General features: G+C 40.0%; 1 protein-coding gene across 1 annotated transcript in view; it reads left to right on the top strand.

Annotated features, from left to right (window-relative positions):
* LOC149197139 (Protein kinase superfamily protein) overlaps nucleotides 1-25844 on the top strand; it is a 36710-nt gene extending 10866 nt beyond the window's left edge. Inside the window, exons 3-4 of the mRNA XM_089405750.1 lie at nucleotides 24002-24264; nucleotides 24504-25844. Of these exons, the coding sequence (XP_089261876.1) occupies nucleotides 24002-24264; nucleotides 24504-25101 (861 nt within the window). The 3' untranslated portion in view covers nucleotides 25102-25844. The remainder of the gene's footprint in view (nucleotides 1-24001; nucleotides 24265-24503) is intronic.
* Nucleotides 25845-26057: the final 213 nt, after the last annotated feature.

The following is a 26057-nucleotide window of genomic DNA, read 5'->3' as shown; positions in this document are numbered from 1 at the left end:
TGAGTGAGTGTATGCTACACTCTCTCCACTAAGTTGTCAATCAGAGCTAACAAAGGGATATCCAACAAAGGTGACTCTTGCGTTACAATGGGTATATCGACATGCTCATCACACTCTTTCATGTCCTCAACCTCCTGCTCAACCTCCTCCCTAGGCTTGCTATCTGTGTACTTGTGCCCTAGGTCTCACATCTGAAGTAATATTTCCTCCTCGTCCCATCATCTAACTGCTCTTGTCCTGTTCACTTCCTTTGAGGAAGTCTGGTGCCCTGATTATGTTGACTTCCCCCACAGTGTAAATAGTTTCACCTCCATGGCCTGTGCACCCCTAATGTCTCTGTTGTAAGTATGCAGATAGATTTGGTCCATTATCTTCCTCAGTTGGGCCAACTTCTTATCATTCCTACGAATCCCATCCTAGAGTTCCTGCACAACATCCTCACCATTCTGCTGTAGATGGCTATCATCTGGAACTCTATCACGACTTTGGATAACTCTATGCCTGCTGGCACCTCGTCAATGGATATGTTTCTTAACACCTCATTCATGGGTGGTACCTCATCAACAGATTGCCCTCTGAGTGTATGCTCTACTCTTTCCACCAAGGTGTCAACCAAAGCTAACAAAGGGATCTATAACAAAGGTGACTCCTGCATCACATTGGGTATTCAACATGCTCATCACACTCTTGCATGTCCGTAGCTTCCTACTCAACCTCCTCCTTAGGCTTGCTATCTGCGTACCTGTGCCCTAGGTCACACTGTTTGAAGTAATATTTCCTCCTGGTCCCATCATCTAACTGCTCTTGTCTTGTTCACTTCCTTTGAGGAAGTCTGGTGCCCTGATTATGTTGACTTTCCCCATATGGTGTAAATGGCTTCACATACATGACCTATGCACCCCTAGTGTCTCTGTCGTAAGTATGAAGATAGATTTGGTCCATCATCTTCCTCAGTTGGGCCAACTTCTCATCGTTCCTACGAATCCCATCCTAGAGTTCCTGCATACTCACTCTCCCTTGAGCCATTAGTTTGTTGGTAATTCCACCCGTTGCTATGAATGCATGCCCAACATCTCCATGATCTTGCTAGCTTTCCCACAACTGGCCAAGATCATGCTCTGATACCACTGTAATGTCCCAAATTGAAATTCACAGCAAATAACAGAGACATGTACAAGGAAGCAACAACAATAAACAAATTCCAAACATGCACATCAAAATACATCAGAAACTGAGCCAAACAATGAGCTATTTTATTGATACATAAATATGAGTACATAAATGGCAAGAAATGATAGAACTTGGACTTTCTATGTAAGCTAGGCAAACCCCAGGTGAGATATCAACAATCCAATTGCTGGAAATGGCTCCCACAAAATCAACGCACTGCCCAAATTTTTGGTAACTGCTACTGGAAGGAAACTGAAATTTTGACCTCAATAATGCTCGGATCGGTCTGAAATTTCAGCCACAAACTCCTCTCGTATAACCCAGAATACCCAAAAAAGGTTTGGCCTAACTCCAAGCCAAAATTGAACCCACAATGTGATGCAAACTGCCTAGCTAACGAGCAATACGCCCTACTATAAAAATGTACGATTTTGGCCCGAATACTGCTCAGAAAATTCTATAAAATTAGCTATAGGCTCCTCACACCAAACCAACAAAACCCAGAAAATCGTTTAGGCTATATCTCGCGCACCTAGAATGCCCAAAGTAGTGTGAATTTCCTAGCTACACAATTCTGTGCCCAACCAAAGAGAAACTGCTGAGAAATGATAAAACTCTCCTGCAAATGGCTGAGAAATTTGTGCACGATATTCTCTGGCAAATAGCTATCACTCCCAACTGAAATCTCCCGACAAATGCCAACACCAAACACCAACAAAAATTTGTTCTCCAACCCCTGTGTAGGCTCTATAAGAGAAAATTCAGGCCAGCTAAAAGATACATGAACAACTTTGAAAAATGGTGCCAAACTCCTCTAATTGGTAGAAATTCTCCTATATATACTTGGAACTTGCAATAGACAAATGATGCTCCAAATAACCTCCGGGTTTGTCTTCTATGCCTAAAAATAACGAATTTCTGATTGAATACTTTGCAATAAGCTTCAATGGAAGTCCTGAAATAGACTCCCCCAAAGCTTATCTAGGGAGACACTCGAAGTTCTCCGAAATGAGGGAGGATTTTGCTTGAAACTCTTGAGCCAAACAACTTTGCTTCTCTTGTGCTGAACAACCTCCAAGAGAGAATTCGATCTTCAGAAAATAATGAGCAAAAGATGCAAAAGTGGAGCCCCAATGTGCTATTTATAGATGTTGGTCCTTTTCCCTTGGTGGTCCCCTCTCTCCACAAGTTCGAACTCCCCTTCTTTTCTCTTTCCTTCTCCTAGTGCGGATTTCTCAAGGGAGGTCGAATTTCCCACTTTGGTGGTCCCTATATTTCACTAAACAAAAAATATTTCCTTTTTCCTGTAATGTTTATTTCTCCTTTTTCATCCAAAAATTAAGTGGGGCCTCCATAACCCACTTTTCCTAAGTTTTATATGCCAAAATATTCCCTAACGCCAAAATTGCAAAAATGAGGATTTTACTTGGCAAATTTATTTATTAGGGAAATGACCTATTTACATAGCTTTTAGGTTCTTCTTCTTTTGTTGTCTTTGAGCTTGATTCTCCCTTGAGCATCTCATTATGTTCTAATAAAAAGGCATCTCTGGTTACTAAGTACCTTATCCAAAATCTCAAAACTTCTTCCAAACCTCAACCTATCAATTGCCTTTTCAAGATCATTTCTCAAGGAAACAATCTCAGCTTCTAGTTTCTCACAATGTCCTTCCTTTTCTTCGAGTTTGCTTGTCACCACTTCTTTCATTCTCTTAGCTTCTTCTAATCGAGTTTTAAGGATGACAATCATTTTCTTTGTTTTCACCATGATCCTTATTTTCATTCCCCTGCAATAGCTCCTTATCACTTTTGTTTATTATTGCAAGTCTCTTTTTCTCTTCTAAGGCAACATAAGGCTCACCTTGAAATTTTTTCTTACCTTCAATTTCCTCCTCTACATTTATCTTCTCTTCTTGGTTATCTTTATTTTGTTGATAAACAATTTGAGCATTCATGACTAGAAAATCATCTTTATCATCATTGCCTTCATATTTTGCATATGGACATCTAGAAGAAAAATGACCTTCATTACCACAACTCCAATAGTGGAAGATTACCTTTGCCTTTGCTGGTTCCTTTTGAGATAGATTACACTGCATCTTATTTTTCTTTATGATTTCCCATAGCCATGAGTGTAATGTCCCTAATGGATTAATTGCCCACGGAAGGACAAAATAGCCTATATAACCCTATAGGATATAGTCTTGATAAAGGGGGAAAACCCGATTATCCAATGTTCTGGGGCAACATTAGGTAAATTTTGGGGTAGCTGGGGCAAAAAGCCCAAATTGGGAGTTACACTTGCAACCCCTCACATTTGAGAAATGCTATGAAGGAATCCATAATAAAGGAGAGTTAGAATCATTTTTTCATCATCAATTTGGATTGGAATATCTCTGATTGGCTTGAGCTTGAGGCTCTGAGGGTTTTAAGACCCCTTCTTCTTGATTAGTTTCGGTGGAGGTGATCCCACCCTAGGTAATCCTTTGTCTAGTTTCAGTGGAGCTGATCCCACCCTACCTAGACACTCTTCTTTCTTTGTTCTAGCACAAGAAGTCATCTTGAAACAACTCAGTCCTATTTTGAAGCAACTCTCTCTTTGGTTCATCATTGGTTACAAACTCTGCTCAAAGAGAGATGAAAGTCCATCATTGTGTAGGGAAAACCTTGGCTGTTAGCTTGGCACAGATTGAAGTTTTCTGATTAGTTTGAGGGTAGCAGGATGCCTACACAACAAAAGTGTTCATTCTGGGTGTAGGCAGACCACAGGGCCTCAGGCCTTAGGCCTTGATTCTAGCAGAGAATCATAGGCAGGGTTAACACAACAAGGATCTGCCCTATAGCTCGTTGGTAATTGTAGGAGGTTTTTCTGATTGTCAAGCAGTGTTGGAAGCCCTGAGGTGCCTTATATCCAATGAATGCCTTTATGAGGTAGCAGATCCCCCCTTCTGGTATTTGAGATCACAGAGCTCCAAGGCCATCCTTCATCAACCCGGGCATCGGTCTGTATAGCAGAACATCCAGGCCAACCTCCAAGACCACAATCTATTACAATAGTAAGATTAGTGTACCTACAGGCTAAGAGACCATATCGGCAGCAAGGAAACTCAGATAAGAAGGGACTATCACAAGTCCTCTCGATAGCAAGAGCGTTGAAGCAACACAGTTCAAGAAAATAGTAGACAATAAGTGGTTAGTTAATATAGTGACTGTGAAAATTTCACTACTGAAATTCTTATTGCAACAACTGGAATTAATTCCTCTAACTGATAAATTCATTATTCAGTTTATTGCTGCGGCAACAACAAATTAATCACACTGCAATCTTCACAAATAAAAATACTGCAGATGATAAACTGGAAACTTAGAAAATACTGGCACACACATTCAATATATGACACTGTAATTTTTGGACAAAAGTCCCCGGAAAAACCCAACTTGGGAAAACTGGTGCAGCAGTTGAGAATTTCTATTATTAAGCAACAGTGAGAAGTTCTGAGTACAATAAATATTGCCGAACTGGCGAATCTTTCCAAGAGATATACCGGTAAAAATTCTCTCAGGGAGATTACCCTCTCTAAGCAATCCCTACATTGTCTGACCTCTGAAAAGCTAGCCATCCAACCGACTTTGCGTAGGCCCTACGCCACCCTAATGCAGTCCCTCACATGCTCTGCCTGAATCAACTGCCAATCTAGCTGCCCTGCTTGCTGCTGACTGAGAAACTGTCTCTCCAGCACTCTGGAAAATATTCCCAACCTCTAGAACTGAGAATGAACTCCTGTTCAGCTGGATCAAATTGCTCTTTTGAGGTGCTTGCAACCTCTTGGAGAAAATCTCAGCCTTCTCTTTCTCACTCTCCGGAACTGGAAAAATTCCTCCGGACTCACTGTCTCTTCCCCTCTCTGCTTCTCTTCTCTAGCTCGAACTCTTCAAAATCTTTTCAAGGGCTTCTTCAAAATCTTTTCAAGGGAGTCTTCAACAATGTCTTCAATAATAGTCTCAAAGCTATTCTCAACGGCCTTAGTGGTGTGCTAAGATTTGCTGCATCAAGTCAACACACGCTTCTTCAAATATTCTAGGTCCAAAGAAATGACTTCAAAGAGTTTCCAAACAAACTCAACCAAGATGAACTGTGCCTTAAATTAAGGTTTACAAATAAGTTTCTTCTTCAAGATAGTATACCAATATATCTGAGACCTCCACACCTTTCATCACTGGTCAAGGCAGTAGAAGTCCCAGTTCTGTGCCAACAAAACTTGTCTAACGCTGCAAACAAAAGTCTGAAGATGATCTCGTTGTTGTGTGAGGTATAGGGTCTGACCCTTCAAAATCTGTGATAAATCTGAGCCTCTGATCCGAAGTTCTGAAGGTGATCGATCACCATAGTCGACGAGCTGACTGTGGTTAGCTCCTGTAGCTTATCCGAATCAACTAGATGCTGACCTTAAACCCTCATTCCAACCTTTAACTCCAGCAAACGATTTCAATAATTCTTTTATCACAGGTCTGCAGGTATGATGGCTCTTTTATTACTTGTCCGAAAGTCTGTGCAGTTCCATATTATAGGTCTGAAGGCATGCTTAGTCCGAGGTTCTGTGGCTTAGTCCGAGCCTTAGTTTAGATGGTCCAAAATATTCCAGCAGGTCTGTGTTAAAATAGGCTTCTTGTAGCCTATTTCATAGCTGTTTGTGGTGAATTAAGTGGCTGTTGCAGAGGTCAATTATCCCAAAAATATTCCAGAAATGCTTCTCGACCTTAAGCTCTTCCTTAGTCCTGTATTCTTCTTTTCCTCGGCCTCCTGTACATTTTCCTTCTCTTCTGAGATACCTTCACTCGAAAATTCCTGGTCAAATGAATGTTTCAAATCTTCTTTTTATATGAGTTTGACGTTGAACTGAACAGACACGTCTTTCTGGAGGTAGGCTGACATGAATGTCTAAGTGTAAGCCAACTCAATATCAGAAATATATTTTTTAACTTGAAAATTCAATATCTCACAAACTACTAGGAGTTTCGGGACAAATAAGGGCTCATTGGAAAGAGGAAAAAGTCCTGTGTCAGATGGTCTAGATCCCATGTTGAATGGTTGCCTTCAAGATCTTCAATTTTATTTTTCTTTGAAACTGTCCTCAAATTGTTTAGTGCAGAAGCTAACTAGGACAATATTACTTCTCTTTGTTTGGCTTCTCCATTGTTTAGCTTCTTTATCATCATAGGATCATGTAGGACATCCACGTCATCATGATAGTGTCTAGCAATGAGTGTATCATCCATGTCATCACATAATGGTGTAGTGATATGTTATAGTGCAACATCATTAGGAGAACTCCAAAATAGTCTTCCAACCCTCAAATGATCTCCAACCATGTTACCATCATCAAGTATCATCAAGTGTGGTCACTCTTCAAGAGTCTGATATCATTAAGTGTATGACTCCATATGTCATCAAGAGTTAAGGTCTAGATCATCAAGTGCATGCAACATTAGATCAAGGACTTCTTAGGACTTCTTTCATTAGTGATTTGACTTCTTTGTTACTTGAAATCTTCATTAATGGTATCCTTGTCATGACATCATCATATGGAACCAGGCATCTCAAGAATATTGACATCTCGGTCAATGCCATATTGACATCAATGACAGCCTTGATTAACAATCTCCCCCTTTGTCATTGATGGCAATATTCTTGCCCTTCCAACATTCTCTAGCTCCTCGTTGTACACAGTCTCTGACAAAGTGACACTGGATATCAGTATGCTTTGGCGGATCATGAAACACTGGATTCTTAGAGAGCTTGATGCAACTCTGATTATTGCACATGATCTTGGTCGCCTCCATTTTTCTTTTGAATAGGTTCACAAGCAGTTTTCTAAGCCATATGGCCTCACACGAAGTTGTGCTTGTCGCCATATATTCTGCCTCAGATGAGCTCAGAGCCACAAACTTCTGTTTCCTACTGCACGAGGAAGTCATTCCTAATCCAATGTTGAAACAATATCCAAAGGTACTTTTCCGATCCACTGAACTTCTTGCCCAATCTACATCAGTAAATCCACTCAATTTGATATCCTTACTCCTGGTGTACAAGAGTCCGTAGTCGGCTGTTCCCTGTAAATACCTGAGAACATGTTTGGCTGCTGCCCAGTGTGCCCTCTTTGATTCCACCATGAACTGACTGAGGGTGTTGACAGCGTAGCAAATGTCTGGCCTAGTATTGACCAGATACATTAGGGACCTTATGAGTTGCCTGTATAGGGTGGGATCAACATCTTTGTCTTCTGGTGCATCAATCTTCTTCCAGTTGGTAATCATTGGAGTAGCCATGGGTCTACAGTCCTCCATCCTGAATCTTTTCAGGATTTCTGTAGTATCCCTCCCTTGCCCAAGGAAGATCTCTCCCGTCTACTGCCAAACTTCCAACCCTAGGAAGTAATGCATGCCCCAAATCCTTCATGTCGAATTTTGTGGCTATATTCTTCTTGCAGTCCCCAATGAGCCTGGATGATCCCGTCAGAAAGAGATCATGCACATACAATACTAAGATTAGCGACTCGTTCTCTATAACCAGATAGTAGAGATTCAGATCCCCATCACTCTTGACAAATCCCATTTTCTACAAGTAGCCATCATTAGATTAGGCTCGATCCATGTCTTTTGGACCATTCTAATCCAGTTTTATATTAATACCCATTAATATTTTATTTTTCTTAAGTTTAGACTTAGGAACTCCATTAAAAATATCTATTATTTTAATATCTCCCAAACTGGTTAGAATCTGCCCAAACCATTTCTGGATCTTGGAGATCTCATGTGCTTTAGCCTCTCCACCAATTTTCATGGCTAGAGCACATCCGATGCTACCCCAAACCAACAAGGAGGGAGCGGTAGGGGAGCAAACACTCCCGACCACCTACCCCCCCCCAAAAAGTGCTCCCGTCCGGCGCCGAAAAAAGAGGCCGTGTGAACAAGAGAGAGGGGCGATGACCGACGACGGAAAGGGAGAGGAAAGGGAGGGAAAGGGGATGGGGGAAAGGATAAATATACCCTCTCCCCTCCCATTATTTACTTCATCCGTTGGAGAGCAAGAGGAGCAAGAGAGTTTGGAGCTTGGAGAGAGGAGCTTGGAGGAGCTTGAGAAGCTTGCAAGGGGAGATTGGAGCTTGGGATTGAAGGCCAAAGAGGTAGGATCTACACTCTAATCTAGCATTTTTTTTTTCTTTTGTTGGTTATGTTCATGCTAAATAAATATATATATATTTTTTTTCATTCCCATTCCTCCATTTTTTTGCAGACTCAAAATTTCAAAGTTCAAACATCATGGTTATATGGCTTGGCATTTTCTTCTTTTTGGTCCCTTTCTTGGTTATTATGGTGTTGGAGAGTAGAAGGAGGGCTGATCATGATGAAGTAGAGGATGAAGAAGTGGGTTATAGTGGATTTGATGAAAACCTCGGAGAGGAGTACTTTGGTGAGGAGGAAGAGAGTGAGCATGATTCAACCCAAAAAAATAAACAAGACCAAACCCCATTGGCTTGAAGGAGGGAAAGGGGGTGGAACCGCTAAATTTGGATGCCCCCATTGCAACAAAACTTACACAAGTTTATACACCCGTGCCAGAAGGCACCTCTGTGGGAAAAGGCCATAGGATGAAGATAAACCAATAGGAATCAAAACTTGTGCAAGTGTGTCAGCAACAGATAGATTCAAATACATAAGGGAAGAGGAGGAAGCCCAATAAAAATCTAAAAATTCAAGGGTTTCTTTGAACATATCTCACAATCACATCAACATGCACAAAGAACTCCTTTAGCATCCTCCCATGGCAGTGGATATGGAGGCACAGGACCAAACATCTCTTTAAGTCGTAGAACCATATCAAAAATTAAGGGTGTAGGAATGATGTGGATTAAAAAATTTAGCGGTTTCTCTATGCATGTGGGATACCATTCAATGTTCTTCGATCACCTTATTGGCATGAATTGGTTTCTGCCATAAATGATGCTCCTAAAGGATACAAGAGCCCTGGGTATGACAAGGCTAGAACTGTTGGACTTGATCATGAAAAAGAAAAATATCACATTCTTTGAGTAGAATGACAAATTCTTGGACTGAGCATGGGGTGTCCATTGTATCTGATGGATGGACAAATGTAAAAGGCAAGCCATTGATAAGTGTTCTTGCTATGTTTTCTAGTGGCGCCATCTTTCTTTCAGCATATGATTACTCAGAGAAGTTCAAGACAGACATCACCATTGCAAAGCCATTACTTGAAACAATTGAATGTATTGGGCCATACAATGTCATCCAAGTCATCACTGATAATGCTGCTATTTGTAAGGCAGCGAGAGCAATTATTGAGGATAAATACCTCAAAATATTTTGATCTGGGTGTTTGCTTCACACAGTGAACCTTTTGATGCATGATATTATTAAGAACAAAAACCAACAATACAAATGGATTGGTGATTTGTACAAGAGACAAACGAATGATAAAATTTATTACAAATCATAGCAATACCCATGGGCTTTTCCACAGTCACTCAAGATTGGAGTTGTTGAAGATTGCGAAGACTAGATTCGCTAACTATTACCTCACCTTCAGGCGCCTTTCGAAGGTAAGAGAGTCATTGGCTAGCATAGTATCAAGTCCACACTGGTAGGTATTAAAGGAAAGGGCTACAAATGCAGCTGACAAGCAAGGTTTTGAACAGGTGGAGGAGACTGCTCTTGATGGTCTGATTTGGGCACGCATTATGCAAGTATTGGAATTCACCAAGCCCATTTATAACATGATTCGTTTTTCAGATACAAATAAACCAGTGATTGGGGAGGTGTATGAGTAGATGGATACCATGTTGGGGCAAAGAAAAGATATTGTTTAGAATGATGATCCCAACTTGTATACACTGATTCACAATTGTGTGTGTACACGGCGAATAAACTTAATGTTCCACTACATGCCTTGGTGTATATCCTTATGCCAAAATACTACTCTCCATCTTGGTTGGGCCAACTTGCACCTGGGGGTGGGGTTAGGGTCAAACCCCATATAGATCCAGAGGTATTTACAGGATATATGCAAGCGTTAGACCAGTTGGTACTTGACAGGGAGGAGTGTGCTAATCTGTGTCTTGAATTAGGCAGATACTTCAGTTGCATTGGTTTGTTTGGTTCTTTGCATGCAATGGAAGATAGAGACTGATTTGATGCTCTCACATGGTGGGAAGCATATGGCGGCATGGGACTTTTGCCAAAATTGGAAAAAAAAGTTTTCTCCCAGGTTGTAAATACTTATACAAAGAGGTGTTGGAGCACCTACAACTTCATACATAATGTGAGAAGAAACAGACTCAATGAAAACCGGCAGAAAACTTGGTTTATGTGCACTACAACTTGAGGTTGTTGAGTCATTATTGTGATTAGGCTTATGAGGATCCAACATATAAAATTTGGGACAACGACCTAGAGGACGATAATTTGGAGGATGGCACTATACATCTTGAAAAATTGGAAGCAGAACTTATGAGAGATGAGGATGAAGCAACAAAAACCATGCCACCCCCACCATCCAGTAGCAGTGCCAGTGCTCGAGTTCCAACTATTGTTCCTTTGCTGCCGCCGCCTCCATGTACATCCTCACGTGGAGGGCATGTGCCTTTTGGTTCTCGTCGTGTCACTGTGCGAGAGGAGACTCCTAGAAGACCACCACGCCCTGGTAAGAAATTAGACATTTCTTGTGGAGGGAAGAGGATGCTGTAGATAATAGATTTACTCTTCTTTTCTAGTTTCTAGTAGTTTTAATAACTGTCGACTCTTTGATATTTATTATGATATTTTTTGTAAACAATATATGACAATTTAAGTTTGAAGTTTGAAGTTGGCAATTATAACTCATTGGTAATGAATTATGAATTTGATGCTTCGTGAAAGTTGAAAGTTGTTTCATTTCATGTTAGATATTCTTTGTTGTAATGGTCACACTTAGCTTACAAGTACAACTTTGGTGATCAATTATGATAAATGTTATATATTGAATTTTGAAAGCTTGAAAATTTAAGATTGATGAATCATGAGACTTAATATGTTGTATGTAGATGTGGTTGATGAAGATTATAAATTCTAGATGATTGTTGTTATATGGTTTAATCTATGTTTTTTATACTTTTTTTTATATCTATTTCATCATTCTACATGCTTTTGTTGACATATATGCATCAAAATATATAAAATATATATATACTATATAAAAAATGCTCCCAAACCCGTTGTTTATGAAAATGTTGCTCCCGCTCCCACTCCCCGTTTTCGCTCCTGCTCCCAAGTAACCTTGCTTTAAACACCCGACTTGTCTTAAAATTGTTAATTAATCATTGTTAAGTACCCTTGCTATAAGATAATTCACACCAAATACATAAATAACATAAACCAATGTTAACTCAAGATAAGTTCACTCAATATATCTTGCATAAGCATTCTAGGGTCTAGTTTGCATTAAGAACTTACCTCCTAGCATAAGCTAGGTTGATAGACTTTTAGGGCACCCTTTTGCAATTAGCTTGATGGATTCAACTCTTCTTAGTGGTTAACACAGTGACCTTGCAGTTGTCAGAGCCACAGTCTCTGTAGCGCTGGAGACACTGGGTGGGTGGAACACAAGGGGAAGTATAGTTAATCAGACCACTGTTTGCGTCCCGTTTGCTTCCATTTCACAACTTACTCTGAGGATTGTTTCTCAAAATAGTTAAGGAAGAAGTTCTACTTAGACTAGGCATATAATTAAAAATAACCAAGATCATTGCATCACACATAGATTCTAGGATTTGCACATCATATAGGATAGTCTATCATATTAAGTAGAGGGTGTTCATCTGGTTACTTGGTTTCAATTTTAAATAAGAAAGAACTGTGACTCTATAAGGCATTGGTCTCATATTTGAAATCTAATCTAATCATTAATCTTGCTAAAATTCCACCAAGTGGCTAGGTCACTTATCTGTGTCTCCCAAACAAGTTGGTTCCCAACTTGTTTTCCTTCACCTCATTCCATAGGGACTACCCTCCATAGCCTGCTGTTGGGAGATAACTAGAACGGAGTAGGCAGGGATAAGAGTGACAGTCCCCGCCCTGAGTGGTTGTCGTGGTGCCTGTACAATCCGGGTGACAACAAGTCCACATAGTGATGGGTGCACAATGAGGTTATTGTGTAAAAAATGTTTCACTTCATTCTCTAAATTTGTATATAAGTTCACTTTTATGTGGAATAACCCACTTTTATAAAATGAGTGACAATCACTTTTACAATGAAGTTTGCAAGTTAAAGTTGCATGCAAAAAGTAACTTGAAGGTGTATGTTTTTATTTAAAAGTAACTTAATGAAAGAAAGAGTTGAATGCAATACCTCTTATTTAATAAAATAACTTTCATCCAAGTGAGATAATGCTGAAAAAACACAAATATGAAGTTTTACAATATTGGGGTTAGATCTTGGTTAGACTACCCAAAAAATGCAACTTTTCTCTTTGTTTCCGATTTGTTGAGATCACATAAAGTGCAAAGCAAAGAGCATATGTAGAAAATAAAATACGTTCCACTTTGTTTCTTGTTTATTGAGATCAAGGCACATGACAAGGAGCATGTACATGCCCATGTAAACTCCATAATGAAATTTTTGTATCTTTATTGATGAAGAATCATGTATTTATACATCCACAATGTCGGTACCAGACAATTATGTCTGGACAGTAGAAAAACGAAATCTACAACTAATTACAACTAATTATTCACATTTACAATCACGAAGGATTAGTTAACATTCCCCCTTAATCCGAGGGGACATCTGACATGCCAAGTAACATTATGAACTTTTCAAACTTTTCCTGTCCTAGTGCTTTAGTAAATATGTCCGCGATCTGCTCTGAAGTAGGACAATGTGTCAGATGAATAACTTTGGCCTCTACATAATGTCGAATCAAGTGATATTTGGTGTTAATATGCTTTGCTTTGATCATGAAACTTGGGATTCTTGGCCAACTGAATTGTAGAAGAGTTGTCAATAAGTAGTGGAATTGAAGCCTTTTGTTTCTCTTACAAGTCTTCAAGTATTTTACGAAGCCAAATGATTTCTTTTGTAGCTTAAGCTGCTGCAACATATTCGGCTTCGGTGGTAGAATCAACAAGAACAAATTGCTTGCGTGATCTCCAATTGATGGCTACTCATCAAATAACCAGAAATAGAGACTCCATTCTCTTTGTCTCCATCGAAATCAAAATCTGAATAGCCGGTGAGATGGAAATCTGCGACTTTGGAATATTTGATGCCATATGTTCGAGTGCCTTACAAATATTTGAGCACTCACTTTGCTGCATTCCATTGACCTTCATTCACATGGCTAATGCATGAACCTGGAAAGTATCCCTACAACAAAAACTATGTCAGGTCGAGTAGTAGTTAAAAATTTAAACTCCCAACAAGTTGCCTGTACTTTGTCGGATCTTCAAACATACTTCCTTCAGTGGAAGTAAGCTTCAATCCTTGCTCCATTGGAGTAGAGTTAGGATTACAATCCTGCATCCCAAATCTATCCAATATGCTTTTTCTAAGAAATGAAAATATATTTGGGTTTTTGATTAACTTGAATTCCTAAATAATAATGCAATAAACCCAAATCTGTCATGTCAAAAACTTTCAATAATTTTCTTTTAACAGATGCTATATAGTCATCATTGTTTCTTATGATCATCAAATCATCTACATACACAACCATATATACAACTGACTTTCCAATCTTCTTAACAAAAAGAGTTGCATCATCCATATCAAATAACTTCTAATTCAACTGGAGAAGGTGTTCAGTTAATTTTTCATACCATTTGCAAGATTCCAGTTTCAGTCCATACAAAGCCTCACCAACTTAGATACCTTTTGCTCTTTGCCTTTGATAGCAAATCTTCTAGTTGAAACATATAAACATCCTCTTCAAATCACCATTCAGAAAATTTGTTTTAACATTCATATGGTGTATCTTCCAGCGATTTTGAGTTGCAAGAGAAAACATAGTTCTAATTGTGCCCCATTTTGTTGTAGGAGCAAATGTCTCTGTTTAGTCAACACCTTCCTTATGAGCGTAGCCTTTTGCTACAAGCCTTGCCTTGTATTTATCAAGCAACCATCTGCCTTGTACTTGATCTTGTACACACACTTGCAACCAATAGGTTTGATGCCAGCAAGAGGATCCACTAACCTCCAAGTTCCATTCTTATTAAGTGCATCATATTCTGTTTTCATTGCATCCTTCCATTCATCACAATTAGCGGCTTCTTCAAAACAATTGGGTTTACTAATTGTATAATGATTAAATTCCTAGTCATGAGAAATGTTACATGAATCACTTTGGAAGACCTTCTTGTTTCAAAATCATCATACTTGCATGGAATTTTTCGAGCACGTGTGGATCTTCGTAAAGGTCGCTGAAGTGGCTGTGATGGTTGCTCATCCTGAAGTACAGGTTCTTCAGTGACACTCGCTAACCCTGCAGAAACAACACTATCCTCCAAATTTTCTTCAACATTAACGTCCTCATCATTCTCATGAGTCAAAGATGGAAAAACCATAGTCTGATCCAGAATGGGGACCCCCCCTTCAGTGTGTGGAACATCATTATCAGATTCAAAATATAACATTTTGGATGCAAATTTCTCCAAATGAGTCAATTGCCTATCAACAGTGGAATTATCTTTATCTGATTCAAGAAAAATAACATCTCTGGAAAGGATGAACTTATTATTTTCTTCATCATACAACCTATAAGATTTAGAAGTACTAGAATAACTCAAAAATATACATTTTCGACTCCTTGCACCTAATTTATTTTGCTGTTGCTTAGGAATTAAAGCATAACATTTAGATCCAAAAACTTTGAAATGCTGAATAGTTGGGAGTCTATTATACCAAAGTTCATAAGGTGTTTTGTTTTTGATAAGAGAAGGACAACGATTTCTAAAGTTTTAAAAACTTCAAACACTTGTGACTTATCTTTCAATAGATACACCCAACACATTCTCAAGTAATCATTAATAAATGTTAACACATTTATTTCCATTGGTAGTTGTAACAGGCATAAGTGCACATAAATCTGAATGTATGCGACCTAATTTTCTGGAAGCACTAGAAGAAGAACTATGAAAATGTTGCTTACAATGTTTTACCAAAATACAAGCATCTAATTCCAAAGGGTTTAACTGGAGATTTGTCATCAAAATATACTACTACATCAACTTGGTCACTGAATGTTTCAAAAAAATCTCTCCCAAGAGTCATGACATGTGGCACCTGAATCCAAAATCAAGCTGTCTTGCCAAAAAGAAAATGTTGTACTAAAGACATCATTAATATTAAAATTGTAATGGGCAACAATGTAATGTGGACACTGGTGATTTTCCCTTATGTGGTGGTGAATGATCTTTCTTTTCATTCAACTATTCTCTTCTTTCATTTACTTTCTCCCAAGGAGTTCTACAATTAGCAACGATATGACCGATTTTAATTTTTACCACATCTAAAACATTTGATCACTGATTTATCATTAAAATTCCTTTGCTATCTATCATTTCGCTGTCTGGCTTCCTTATTATTTTTGCCCCCCCCTCCCTCTATAATTTCTTCTATCACAGCTTCTAGTACTTTTATAACCCAATAAAAGTTTCACCATGAGACTTCTAAAAGTAATAAGTCCAACCAGCGACGTTCTTCTTAAGATTGTTATGTGAAATCAATAACCTGTCAACATTATGGCTCAAAAAATGAAAATGAGTTCTGCCAATTCCAATTTCTTCCAACATATTTTGCCAATTTCAAATGACATAATTCTCAAAATAATTGCGAATGGGTAAAAGAAAACCTGGTGAGAATGGTAGGTGTTTGACATTACCCTAAAGAATTAGGAAACTCCAAACCTTCGAGCCGCAAATTGGAGCCCTTGCCTTTTCTAAATATATTGACAATTCTAATTGGTTACAAATCTGTTTAGATTATGATCGCCCTACTGACTGGAGGCAACAATCCCATCCATTAAACTTAACAACAAAGAGGATAAAAAAAACTCGACCTCACGGGTGTTGAGAATGCAACAAGATGATGGAGCTTAGTGGAAAGAAGTCGCCTTCACTAAGTGGGCCCGCAGGCTATTTTTGGCGCAAAGTCTATTTTTAGACATATGGATCATGGTCTATGAGTTGCAGGATGCTATTTGTGGATGATTGGTCATGTTGGTAAAAATAGATGGACTTCTATTTTTAGACATATGGGTAGGTTTCTATTTTTAGACTGCCAGGCTAAAAATAGAACAGTCGAATATTATTGTCTCATAATAATATTTGGACTATAAACATTATCTTATCCTCTTGGAGCACTTCAGTTTGAGCGACAGATGTGGCACATGCAGCTGTTAAAAGGAAATATGCTTTCCTTGTGGGTCAGTTGAGCTATTGCATGTAGGACTTCAGTTAGAACTCATGTGGTTGAGTTTGGTGGAGTTGATTGTGGAGTTGATGGAGTTGTGTTTAGTTTGACTTGGTTGAACTAGTTGTATTTTAGTCTAACTAAAGAATACACTACTGATGAGTTGTGTGAATTAAATTATTAATTAATTCATTAATTATTAACTCATAAAGCAACTGAAGAATACATCAGTTAACTCAGTGCATGTACAGTTCAGTGGAGACAGGTGTTAGAGGTTGAGATTGCTATCAGTTGTGACTATAGCCGTGACTATAGTTGTGCATGAGATTTGCACATGCATGGATGGAGATTGCCCATGAGGCTTGCGTAGTATACCAAGGGAATTCGTTTTTACAGAGTGAATGATTTCTCTTGCAGATCACGCAGTGGAGGCAGGCAAAGCAGTGGAGGAGATTTGAGCTGTGATTGATCAGATCTGAGCTAGTTTTGTGTGTAATAGGTGGAGATAGTACTGAGTACTTGTGAGGAGTATTGTACTATGTATTGTTACATGTTCTCTATCATTATAATATACATATAGTGTGGGGTTTTCAGCTGTATGCTTTCCCCAGGTTACATACTGTGTTAATGTGTGCATGCGATTGATGTTTCATGGTTTTTGATGCTGCTAAATTGATGATCAACGTAGAGGAGATTATGTATTGTGCATGTATTCCGCAATAGTGTATAATCGGGATAATTTCTGTGAATAAGTGTTTATTATTCAAAATTTCTACATGGTATCGGAGCCGTTGATCATCAGATCTACTATTCAGAAAGTGTTTACATTTTATTTCTTCAGGCAGAGTCTGTGATCGGGCCAGGTAGCCTTTGGATTCATCGTTCCTTTGGAAGGTGAGATATCCGGTAAAAGCCCATACAGTCAATCTCTGTACGAGAAATACTTTGTTCTCACGAATTTTAGATCAGAGGCGGTTGAGTTGTTGAGCTGGTGGAATTCGAATTTGCAGCAGTGTTTTCTTGGTGTCAACGTGGCAATGTCTTTCAACGGATTGCGATTGGAGTATGCTCTTGAGGGCAGCTCGAACTATATTGCATGGAAGGACAGGATGGAGGCCGTGTTAGATGATAATGGGCTGAAGGAGTTCATAGAGGCTGAGGTCCCAAAGCCTACTGATGTTGCCGAAGCTGAGGTTTGGCAAAAGAAGACAACAAAGTGTCGAAGGATTCTGTTGGAGGGCGTGAAGGATCACATTGTATCTAGCATGCATGGAAAGGCTTCTCCATACTTGACGTGGAAATTGTTGACAGATCTATTCCAAAGCAAGAGCAACCAGAGGAAGCTGGCGCTCAAAGATAAACTCAGAAACATTAAATGCAAGAAGGGAGACAATATGCCCAAGTATCTCACGAAGTTCACTCAGTGCAGGGATGAGCTGGGAAGTGTGGGGGTGACTGTCGATGATGAGGACTTGGTGAGCTTGGCTCTCCTTGGTTTTCCGAAGAGTTGGCATTCCTATCAGGACTCTGTCAATGGCCGGGAGAAATTGCCAGGATGGGAGAGACTTTGGTCAGATCTTGTGCAGGAGGAGATCAGGCGGAATACCAGGGACATATCTTCATCAAAGGTACCTGATGAAGAAAATTGCCCTTTCGCTGCCAAAGCAAAGAAGGGGAAGAGCAAGAAAGCTTCTCATTCCGGTGCGAAAGGCAAGAAGCAGGACATGTCCAAGGTGAAGTGCTTTCACTGTCACCAGCATGGACACTATGCCACTAATTGTCCGCATAAGAAGAAAAACAAGCAAGCTGCTGGATCTGCAGCAGGAGAGGCTCTAGCCTCGCAGTTTGAGCTTGATTTTTCATTGATCGCATGCTTGGTTTCAAGTGTGATGGGATCGGTGTGGTTCTTGGACAGTGGTGCGTCTTTTCACATGAGAGGATATCGAGATTTGTTTTCTGATCTGGAGGAGAAAGATCTTGGAGTGCACATCAAGATGGGCGATGATGGTAGATACAGTGCGACCGGTATCGGTACCATTTCCTTTGAGAGGGAGGGAGTCTGGTAAATCCTTCGGATTGAAGGAAGTGATGCATGTTCCAGGATTGAAGAAGAATCTTATCTCTGTGGCGATGTTAGAAGACAAGGGATATGATGTTGTTTTCAGCGAGGGAAAGGCTTCCCTGCACAACAAGACAACTAGAGAAACCCGGAAGATAGGGGTTCGAGTGAGGAACCTTTATCAGTTGCATGTAGATGGCTGCGCAGCAATGGCATGCAAGGCAGAAGGATTGGTGAGCCGGGATGATGGCGAGCTGTGGCATAGGAGATTGGGTCACCTTCACCATGGAGCCTTGAAGATACTGCAATAGATCACTACAGGGCTTCCTAAAGGCACTCTTGCGTAGTCAGATCAGTGCAAGGGGTGTACTTTGGGAAAGTTTGTGAAAGCCACCTTTCACGAGAAGGATAGTCGCGCCACGACGATCCTTGAGAGAATTCACACAGACGTGTGTGGACCTTTCTCAGTAGCTTCGACAGCAAAACACATGTATTATGTGATCTTTGTTGATGATTTCTCTCGTAAGTGCTGGATCTTCTTCATGCAGAAGAAGAGCGAGACATACTCAAAGTTCTGTGAGTTCAAAGCACTGGTCGAGAAGGAGTCGGGGAAGAAGGTGAAGGCTCTTAGGAGCGACAATGGTGGTGAATACATCTCTGGCGAGTTCAAGGATTTCTGCAGTGCAGAAGGGATTCGAAGAGAGCTCATAGCTCCCCATAACCCACAACAGAACGGGGTTGCTGAGCGGAAGAACAGAACGATCGTGGGTGCTGCACGGGTGATGTTGCATGATCAGGGCCTACCCCTTCACTTGTGGGCGGAAGCATGCAATACTGCAATATATGTGCAGAACCGTTGTCCTCACAGGATACTTGGCATGAGTACATCCGAGGAGGCTTATTCTGGTAAGAGGCCTGATATTTGTCATTTGAGGATTTTTGGTGCTAACGTTTACATGCATGTGACAAAGGATGCCAGGAAGAAGCTGGAGCCGACCGCAGAGGTTGGGATATTTGTGGGGTACACTGATACGCCCCACAACTATCGTGTGTATTTGCCAGATAGTGGCAAGACTGTTGTGCGACGGGATATAAAATTTCAGGAGGAGAAAGCCATGAAGTGTTCGCTTGAGAGGGAGCCACACTTGCATGCAGATGAGGAGCTATTAGTTCCTAAGGATGAGTTTCAGGACGTGGATCAGCCACAGGACGAAGTTCATGGAGTGGAAGAGACCACTCATGCAGCGCCAACCATCAGAGGGCGAAAGCGCTTGACAAAAGTTGAGCGACTGGCTCAAGATGTAGAGAAGGTTGTAGGACCACCTACAGCTCAACGCAGGCATAGACAGTCACCTGATCGGTACACTGGATACATGGCTCTTATGAGCAAATGTGTTGTGACTGAGCCATCCTGTTTCGAGGAAGTTGTGGAGGATCCCGCATGGGTAGATGCCATGGTGGAAGAGTATGATTCGATTGTCAGAAACAATGCATGGGAGATTATCCCAAGACCGGAAGGGAAATCAATGGTGGGTTCGAGATGGATCTACAAAGTTAAGCAGGCAGCTGACGGGAGTGTGGAGAAGTACAAAGCAAGATTTGTTGCTCGAGGCTTTTCACAGATAGAGGGGATCGATTATGAGGAGACCCTTGCACCTGTCGCAAGGTATTCTTCCATACGGACGATTCTTTCTCTCTCAGCGCAGATGGGGTGGCACATTCATTAGATGGATGTGAAGACTGCGTTCCTCAACGGAGTCATTGAGGAGGAGGTGTACATAGAACAACTCGAAGGTTTTGAGATCTTCAGCAGCGAGTTGCATGTGTGCAGGTTCAAGAGAGCGTTGTATGGGTTGAAACAAGCACCACGTGCTTGGTACACACGGATAGACAGTTATTTCACCGGACTTGGATTCTCCAAGAGTGAGGCGGATCCTAACCTATACCAGATTGTGGTGGAGGGTAAGTTGTTTATCATTATACTTTATGTAGATGATTTGATTCTAACAGGTGATGAGCTGTTGATACTTTCATGCAAGGATGATCTTGCTAAGGAGTTTGAGATGAAGGACTTGGGCCTCCTTCATTATTTCCTAGGATTGGAAATTTGGCAGCGTAGTGATGGACTATTTGTTTCTCAGGGTAAGTATGCTCGGGAGATACTGGAGAAGTTCAACATGCATGGCTGCAAGCCTGTTGATACTCCTCTTCCTGGAGGATGGAGGAAGGAGGATGCCACTTCAGCAGAAGAAGTGGATGCCACTGTTTATCGACAGTTGGTGGGGTCGCTTATGTATCTGGTCAATACACGACCCGATATATGCTATGCTGTTAACCAACTTTCACAAGCTATGGTTAAGCCAACCAAGCTCTTCTGGAAGGCAGGCAAGCATGTATTGCGTTATCTCAGAGGCACATCGGGATATGGATTGTGGTACAAACAGGAGGATGAGGTGAAGCTATGTGGCTTCACGGATGCAGATTGGGTAGGGAGCCCAACGGACAGAAAGAGCACATCAGGAGGGGTCTTCAGTATCAGGTCGACAACAATTTCTTGGTACAGCAGGAAGCAGAGATCCGTGGCACTCAGTTCAGCAGAGGTCGAGTATATGGCAGCAAGTTTCGCTGCATGCGAGGCTATATAGATGAGGAAGATTCTAGTCGGGTTGTTCGGTTCTTACTTGGAGCCTACTGTGATTTACTGTGATAACCAGAGTTGCATTAAACTCTCGGCTAATCCAGTATTTCATGATAGATTTAAGCACATTGACATCAGGTACCATCATATTAGAGCTTGTGTGCAGCAGAGAGTCATGTTACTTTCATACATTCCAACGGAGGATCAGGATGCTGATATCTTGATGAAGGTGCTCACCAAGAGCAAATTCGAATACCACCGAGGCAGGATAGGGGTTGCTGATAATCCATATCTTGTTGAGAGGGAGTGTTGAGAATGCAACAAAATGATGGAGCTTAGTGGAAAGAAGTCGCCTTCACGAAGTGGGCCCGCAGGCTATTTTTGGCGCAAAGTCTATTTTTAGACATATGGATCATGGTCTATGAGTTGCAGGATGCTATATGTGGATGATTGGTCATGTTGGTAAAAATAGATGGACTTCTATTTTTAGACATATGGGCAGATTTCTATTTTTAGACTGCCAGGCTAAAAATAGAACAGTCGAATATTATTGTCTCATAATAATATTTGGACTATAAACATTATCTTATCCTCTTGGAGCACTTCAGTTTGAGCTACAGATGTGGCACATGCAGCTGTTAGAAGGAAATACGCTTTCCTTGTGGGTCAGTTGAGCTATTGCATGCAGGACTTTAGTTAGAACTCATGTGGTTGAGTTTGGTGGAGTTGATTGTGGAGTTGATGGAGTTGTGTTCAGTTTGACTTGGTTGAACTAGTTGTATTTTAGTCTAACTAAAGAATACACTAGTGATGAGTTGTGTGAATTAAATTATTAATTAATTCACTAATTATTAACTCATAAAGCAACTGAAGAATACATCAGTTAACTCAGTGCATGTACAGTTCAGTGGAGACAGGTGTTAGAGGTTGAGATTGCTATCAGTTGTGACTATAGCTGTGACTATAGTTGTGCATGAGATTTTCACATGCATGGATGGAGATTGCCCATGAGGCTTGCGTAGTATACCAAGGGAATTCGTTTTTACAGAGTGAATGATTTCTCTTGCAGATTGCGCAGTGGAGGCAGGCAAAGCAGTGGAGGAGATTTGAGCTGTGATTGATCAGATCTGAGCTAGTTTTGTGTGTAACAGGTGGAGATAGTACTGAGTACTTGTGAGGAGTATTGTACTATGTATTGTTACATGTTCTCTATCATTATAATATACAGATAGTGTGGGGTTTTCAGCTGTATGCTTTCCCCGGGTTACATACTGTGTTAATGTGTGCATGCGATTGATGTTTGAGGGTTTTTGATGCTGCTAAATTGATGATCAACGTAGAGGAGATTATGTATTGTGCATGTATTCCACAATAGTGTATAATCGGGATAATCTCTGTGAATAAGTGTTTATCATTCAAAATTTCTACAACGGGCATAGAGCACAGCTTGGCTTTGATCAAAACAGACTATGTATTTAATAGAATACTGGGAGATTTCAAAACAGGGAACATAGGAGTTTAGTCGGAATGCCCGATGAGATTTCTTCTATGCAAGTACTCCCCTTCACATACTTTCGCTTCAGCAAACACTGGCAATGGGCATCTAATTTCCACAGTCATCGCACAGTGATAGGAACGCAGTTTCCCTGGTCTGCAAGTCGTTGAGGCAGACAACAGGCAGTGGATTTTCGGACTCTACTGTGAGACAATGCGATGTGCAGAGATCGAAGAGGACTCGAGCCTTCTTCACCAAAGACTTCCGGCATGGATTATGGCTCCTTCAAGCGAGTACTCCCGGCAAGTACTCTCTCTCGGCAATGCAATCTGTCCAGCCTTCCACAAGGTTTTCACGCTACAGCATCTCTTTTATGCCAGCCCTCAAACGAACACATGGAGTTTAAAAACTACTCAGTCAGGCTCTGATACAACTGTACAGGCCCATATAAACTCCACAATGGAATTTGTGTATCCTTATTGATGAAGAATCATGTGTTTATATATCCACAATGTCGGTACCAGATAGTTATGTCTGGACCGTAGGAAAAATGGTATCTACAATTAATTATTCACATTTGCAATCCTAAAGTATTAGTTAACAGAGCATATGCAGACAAGAGAGGGAAGCAAACCGAGAATATAAACAGAAAAATTGAAATATTACAGTATAAAAGAATTAAAAACCATAATGAAACTTTATACCTCTGGATCTGAAAAGCGCAAATGGAAACCTTTTCAAGTAAAATGAAAAAGTGTTTGCAATTAAAAGCAGTGTCCTAGATGCAATGGAACAACTCACTTGGCCCAAAAATGCATGTAAATTAAAAAAAAATTACAATAGAGGTTAAAAAATAGAACATTATTATAAGATCATGAACATATATATAAATTAGCTCGTGCATATAGAGTCTAATAGCAAATCAAGATGTGTATAGGTATATAACACCTTCTCTTATGTTAGTGTTTCAAGTTGCATGACTGTTTTCCTAAGGGTAGGTTTTGCAACGTTGAGAGGTTGTTTCCTTGTGGTTATCTATATGAAATCTTTTGTAATGTTGTTGATGGTTCATTTGATGCACTCGTTGATAAATTGACGTTGAGTTTTTCTTCGTACTCCTAAGATAGTCTATTTCTTGTTTCAAAGTTGAGTCCACTATTGAAAAGAATGATCTTTGCAGATTTCTGTCAAGAGATTAAAGGTGTGGAGTACCAAAGCTGAAATGGAGTTTGCAGTGGAAGTAGAGATTCTTGGTCGAGTTAGACATAAAAATTTACTGAGCTTGCGTGGATACTGTTCTGAAGGTCAGGAACGTCTTATAGTCTATGACTACATGCCTAATCTGAGCATACTTTCACATCTCCATGGTCAACATGCTACAGAGTGCATTCTTGACTGGTCTAGGCGAATGAACATTGCAATTGGTTCTGCAGAGGGTATTGCGTAAGTGCCTTTTTGGTTTGTGTACCTTTTAGCTTTTATGTCTTGGTATTCATGTTTTTTATTGCAAGATGTTACGAGTTAAGTCATAACATAAGCTGGCTAGGTAGTATATGCAACGGAAAACAATAAAGCCCGAGCATTTTAGATCTGCGTGGCCATGTAAAGCTGGGCCTTCGTTTCAGTTTGCTGCATAGGATGGGTTTATTCCTAATATTTGATTTTTTATTGGGTTCTTTCAGTTATCTTCACCATCATGCAACGCCTCATATAATTCATGGGGATATTAAGGCAAGCAATGTACTGTTAGATACAGACTTTAAGGCTCAAGTTGCTGATTTTGGATTTGCAAAACTCATTCCTGAAGGGGCAACACATGTTACCCCACGAGTGAAAGGAACACTAGGTTATCTTGCACCTGAATATGCTATGTGGGGAAAAGCTTCTGAAGGTTGTGATGTTTACAGCTTTGGAATACTATTGCTTGAACTTGTAAGTGGTAAGAAACCAGTAGATAAGATGGACTCAAACACAAAGTACACGATTGTTGACTGGGCACTTCCGTTAGTTTTAGAAGGAAAATATGATCAACTAGCTGATCCAAAGTTCCATGGAAAATACAATGAAGAGGAATTAAAGCGGGTAGTTCATGTGGCAATTATGTGTGCTCAAAATGCCCCAGAGAAGAGACCGATGATGCTGGAAGTAGTAGACTTCCTCACAGGTGAGTCAAAAGAAAAGTTATTCAAGATGATAAATATAAATATTGAGAAAAATGAAAATTTGGATGACGGGAAATGCACAAAAGAATTGCTAGAAGCCAATGAGAGTTTGGAGTGAACAATTGGATGCATGAAAGATGATCATCCAAGCTGAATCCTAAGGAAGGTGTTGAAAATGTGTGACATACACGACAATTTAAAGATAAGGTAAATGATCATTGATTCATTTGATGATTAGTATTTGATTAGTACATTTGTTAGAGTTGCTGTAGCTCAAAGCTTTTTAAATTCCTAAAACCTCAGCTCCAGTCAGTGATGTGAAGCCACCCAGCTTTATTTTTTTGAGTCTGTTTGGGGTTCCTGTCTTGAATCTGTAATCATTAGTCTCAAAAGTAAGTCATTTTCCAGTTCTATGTTTTCTTCACCAATTTGTAAAGTTAAGATAAATTGTGACTAAAAGTTATTTTCTACTTTTGAGGAAATTTTGGATTAGATAAGGCTATAATTTTTTGCTTGGGCCCTTTAGCTGCTCCAAGCTCTGTAACATTGAAGATAATGGAAAGGCAAGAAAAAATTGCAGCCCTGTAAAGTAAATCCCTCAGTGGGTTGGTAACAGCACACTTGGAGAGGATCCAAATTTAAAAGTACATGCTGTTCTGTTGCAGTGGAAGCAGTGTCCAAATCTTGCCGATTGATTATCAGTTTTTGCTACAGGCTAAATGTATGCAAATTTGTGTGTATGAAAACATTTCATGAAGTGAATATATGTGGATGACCTTGCCACTAGGCAAAGAAATTAGTGTTGGTAGTTTCTCTTATTTTAATATAGCTTTATATTTGAAAATAGTGTTATTTTGGTGAGACAGCTTTCTTGCTGTTGATTTAGTAGCGTGCATCAAGCCACTTTTAATATACAGAAAATTGTATGATTCATACATTAGATGGAAATTTGGATCTTGTATGAATCTTTCATGCTCGTCCAGTAAAGGTTTTGTTTAAAATTTGCGTGGCAAATATCTTCAAGCACATAGTCTACTTATGGAATCCAAATATCAATGATTGTTGTAATCTCTA

This window comes from Pinus tabuliformis, chromosome 2_2 (assembly GCF_031772625.1).
Source record: "Pinus tabuliformis cultivar Carrire ecotype Pingquan chromosome 2_2, CPIR1, whole genome shotgun sequence".
Taxonomy (NCBI): domain Eukaryota; kingdom Viridiplantae; phylum Streptophyta; class Pinopsida; order Pinales; family Pinaceae; genus Pinus; species Pinus tabuliformis.
The sequence above is the reverse complement of the archived record's forward strand: the minus strand, read 5'-3'. Positions and strand labels throughout refer to the sequence as shown.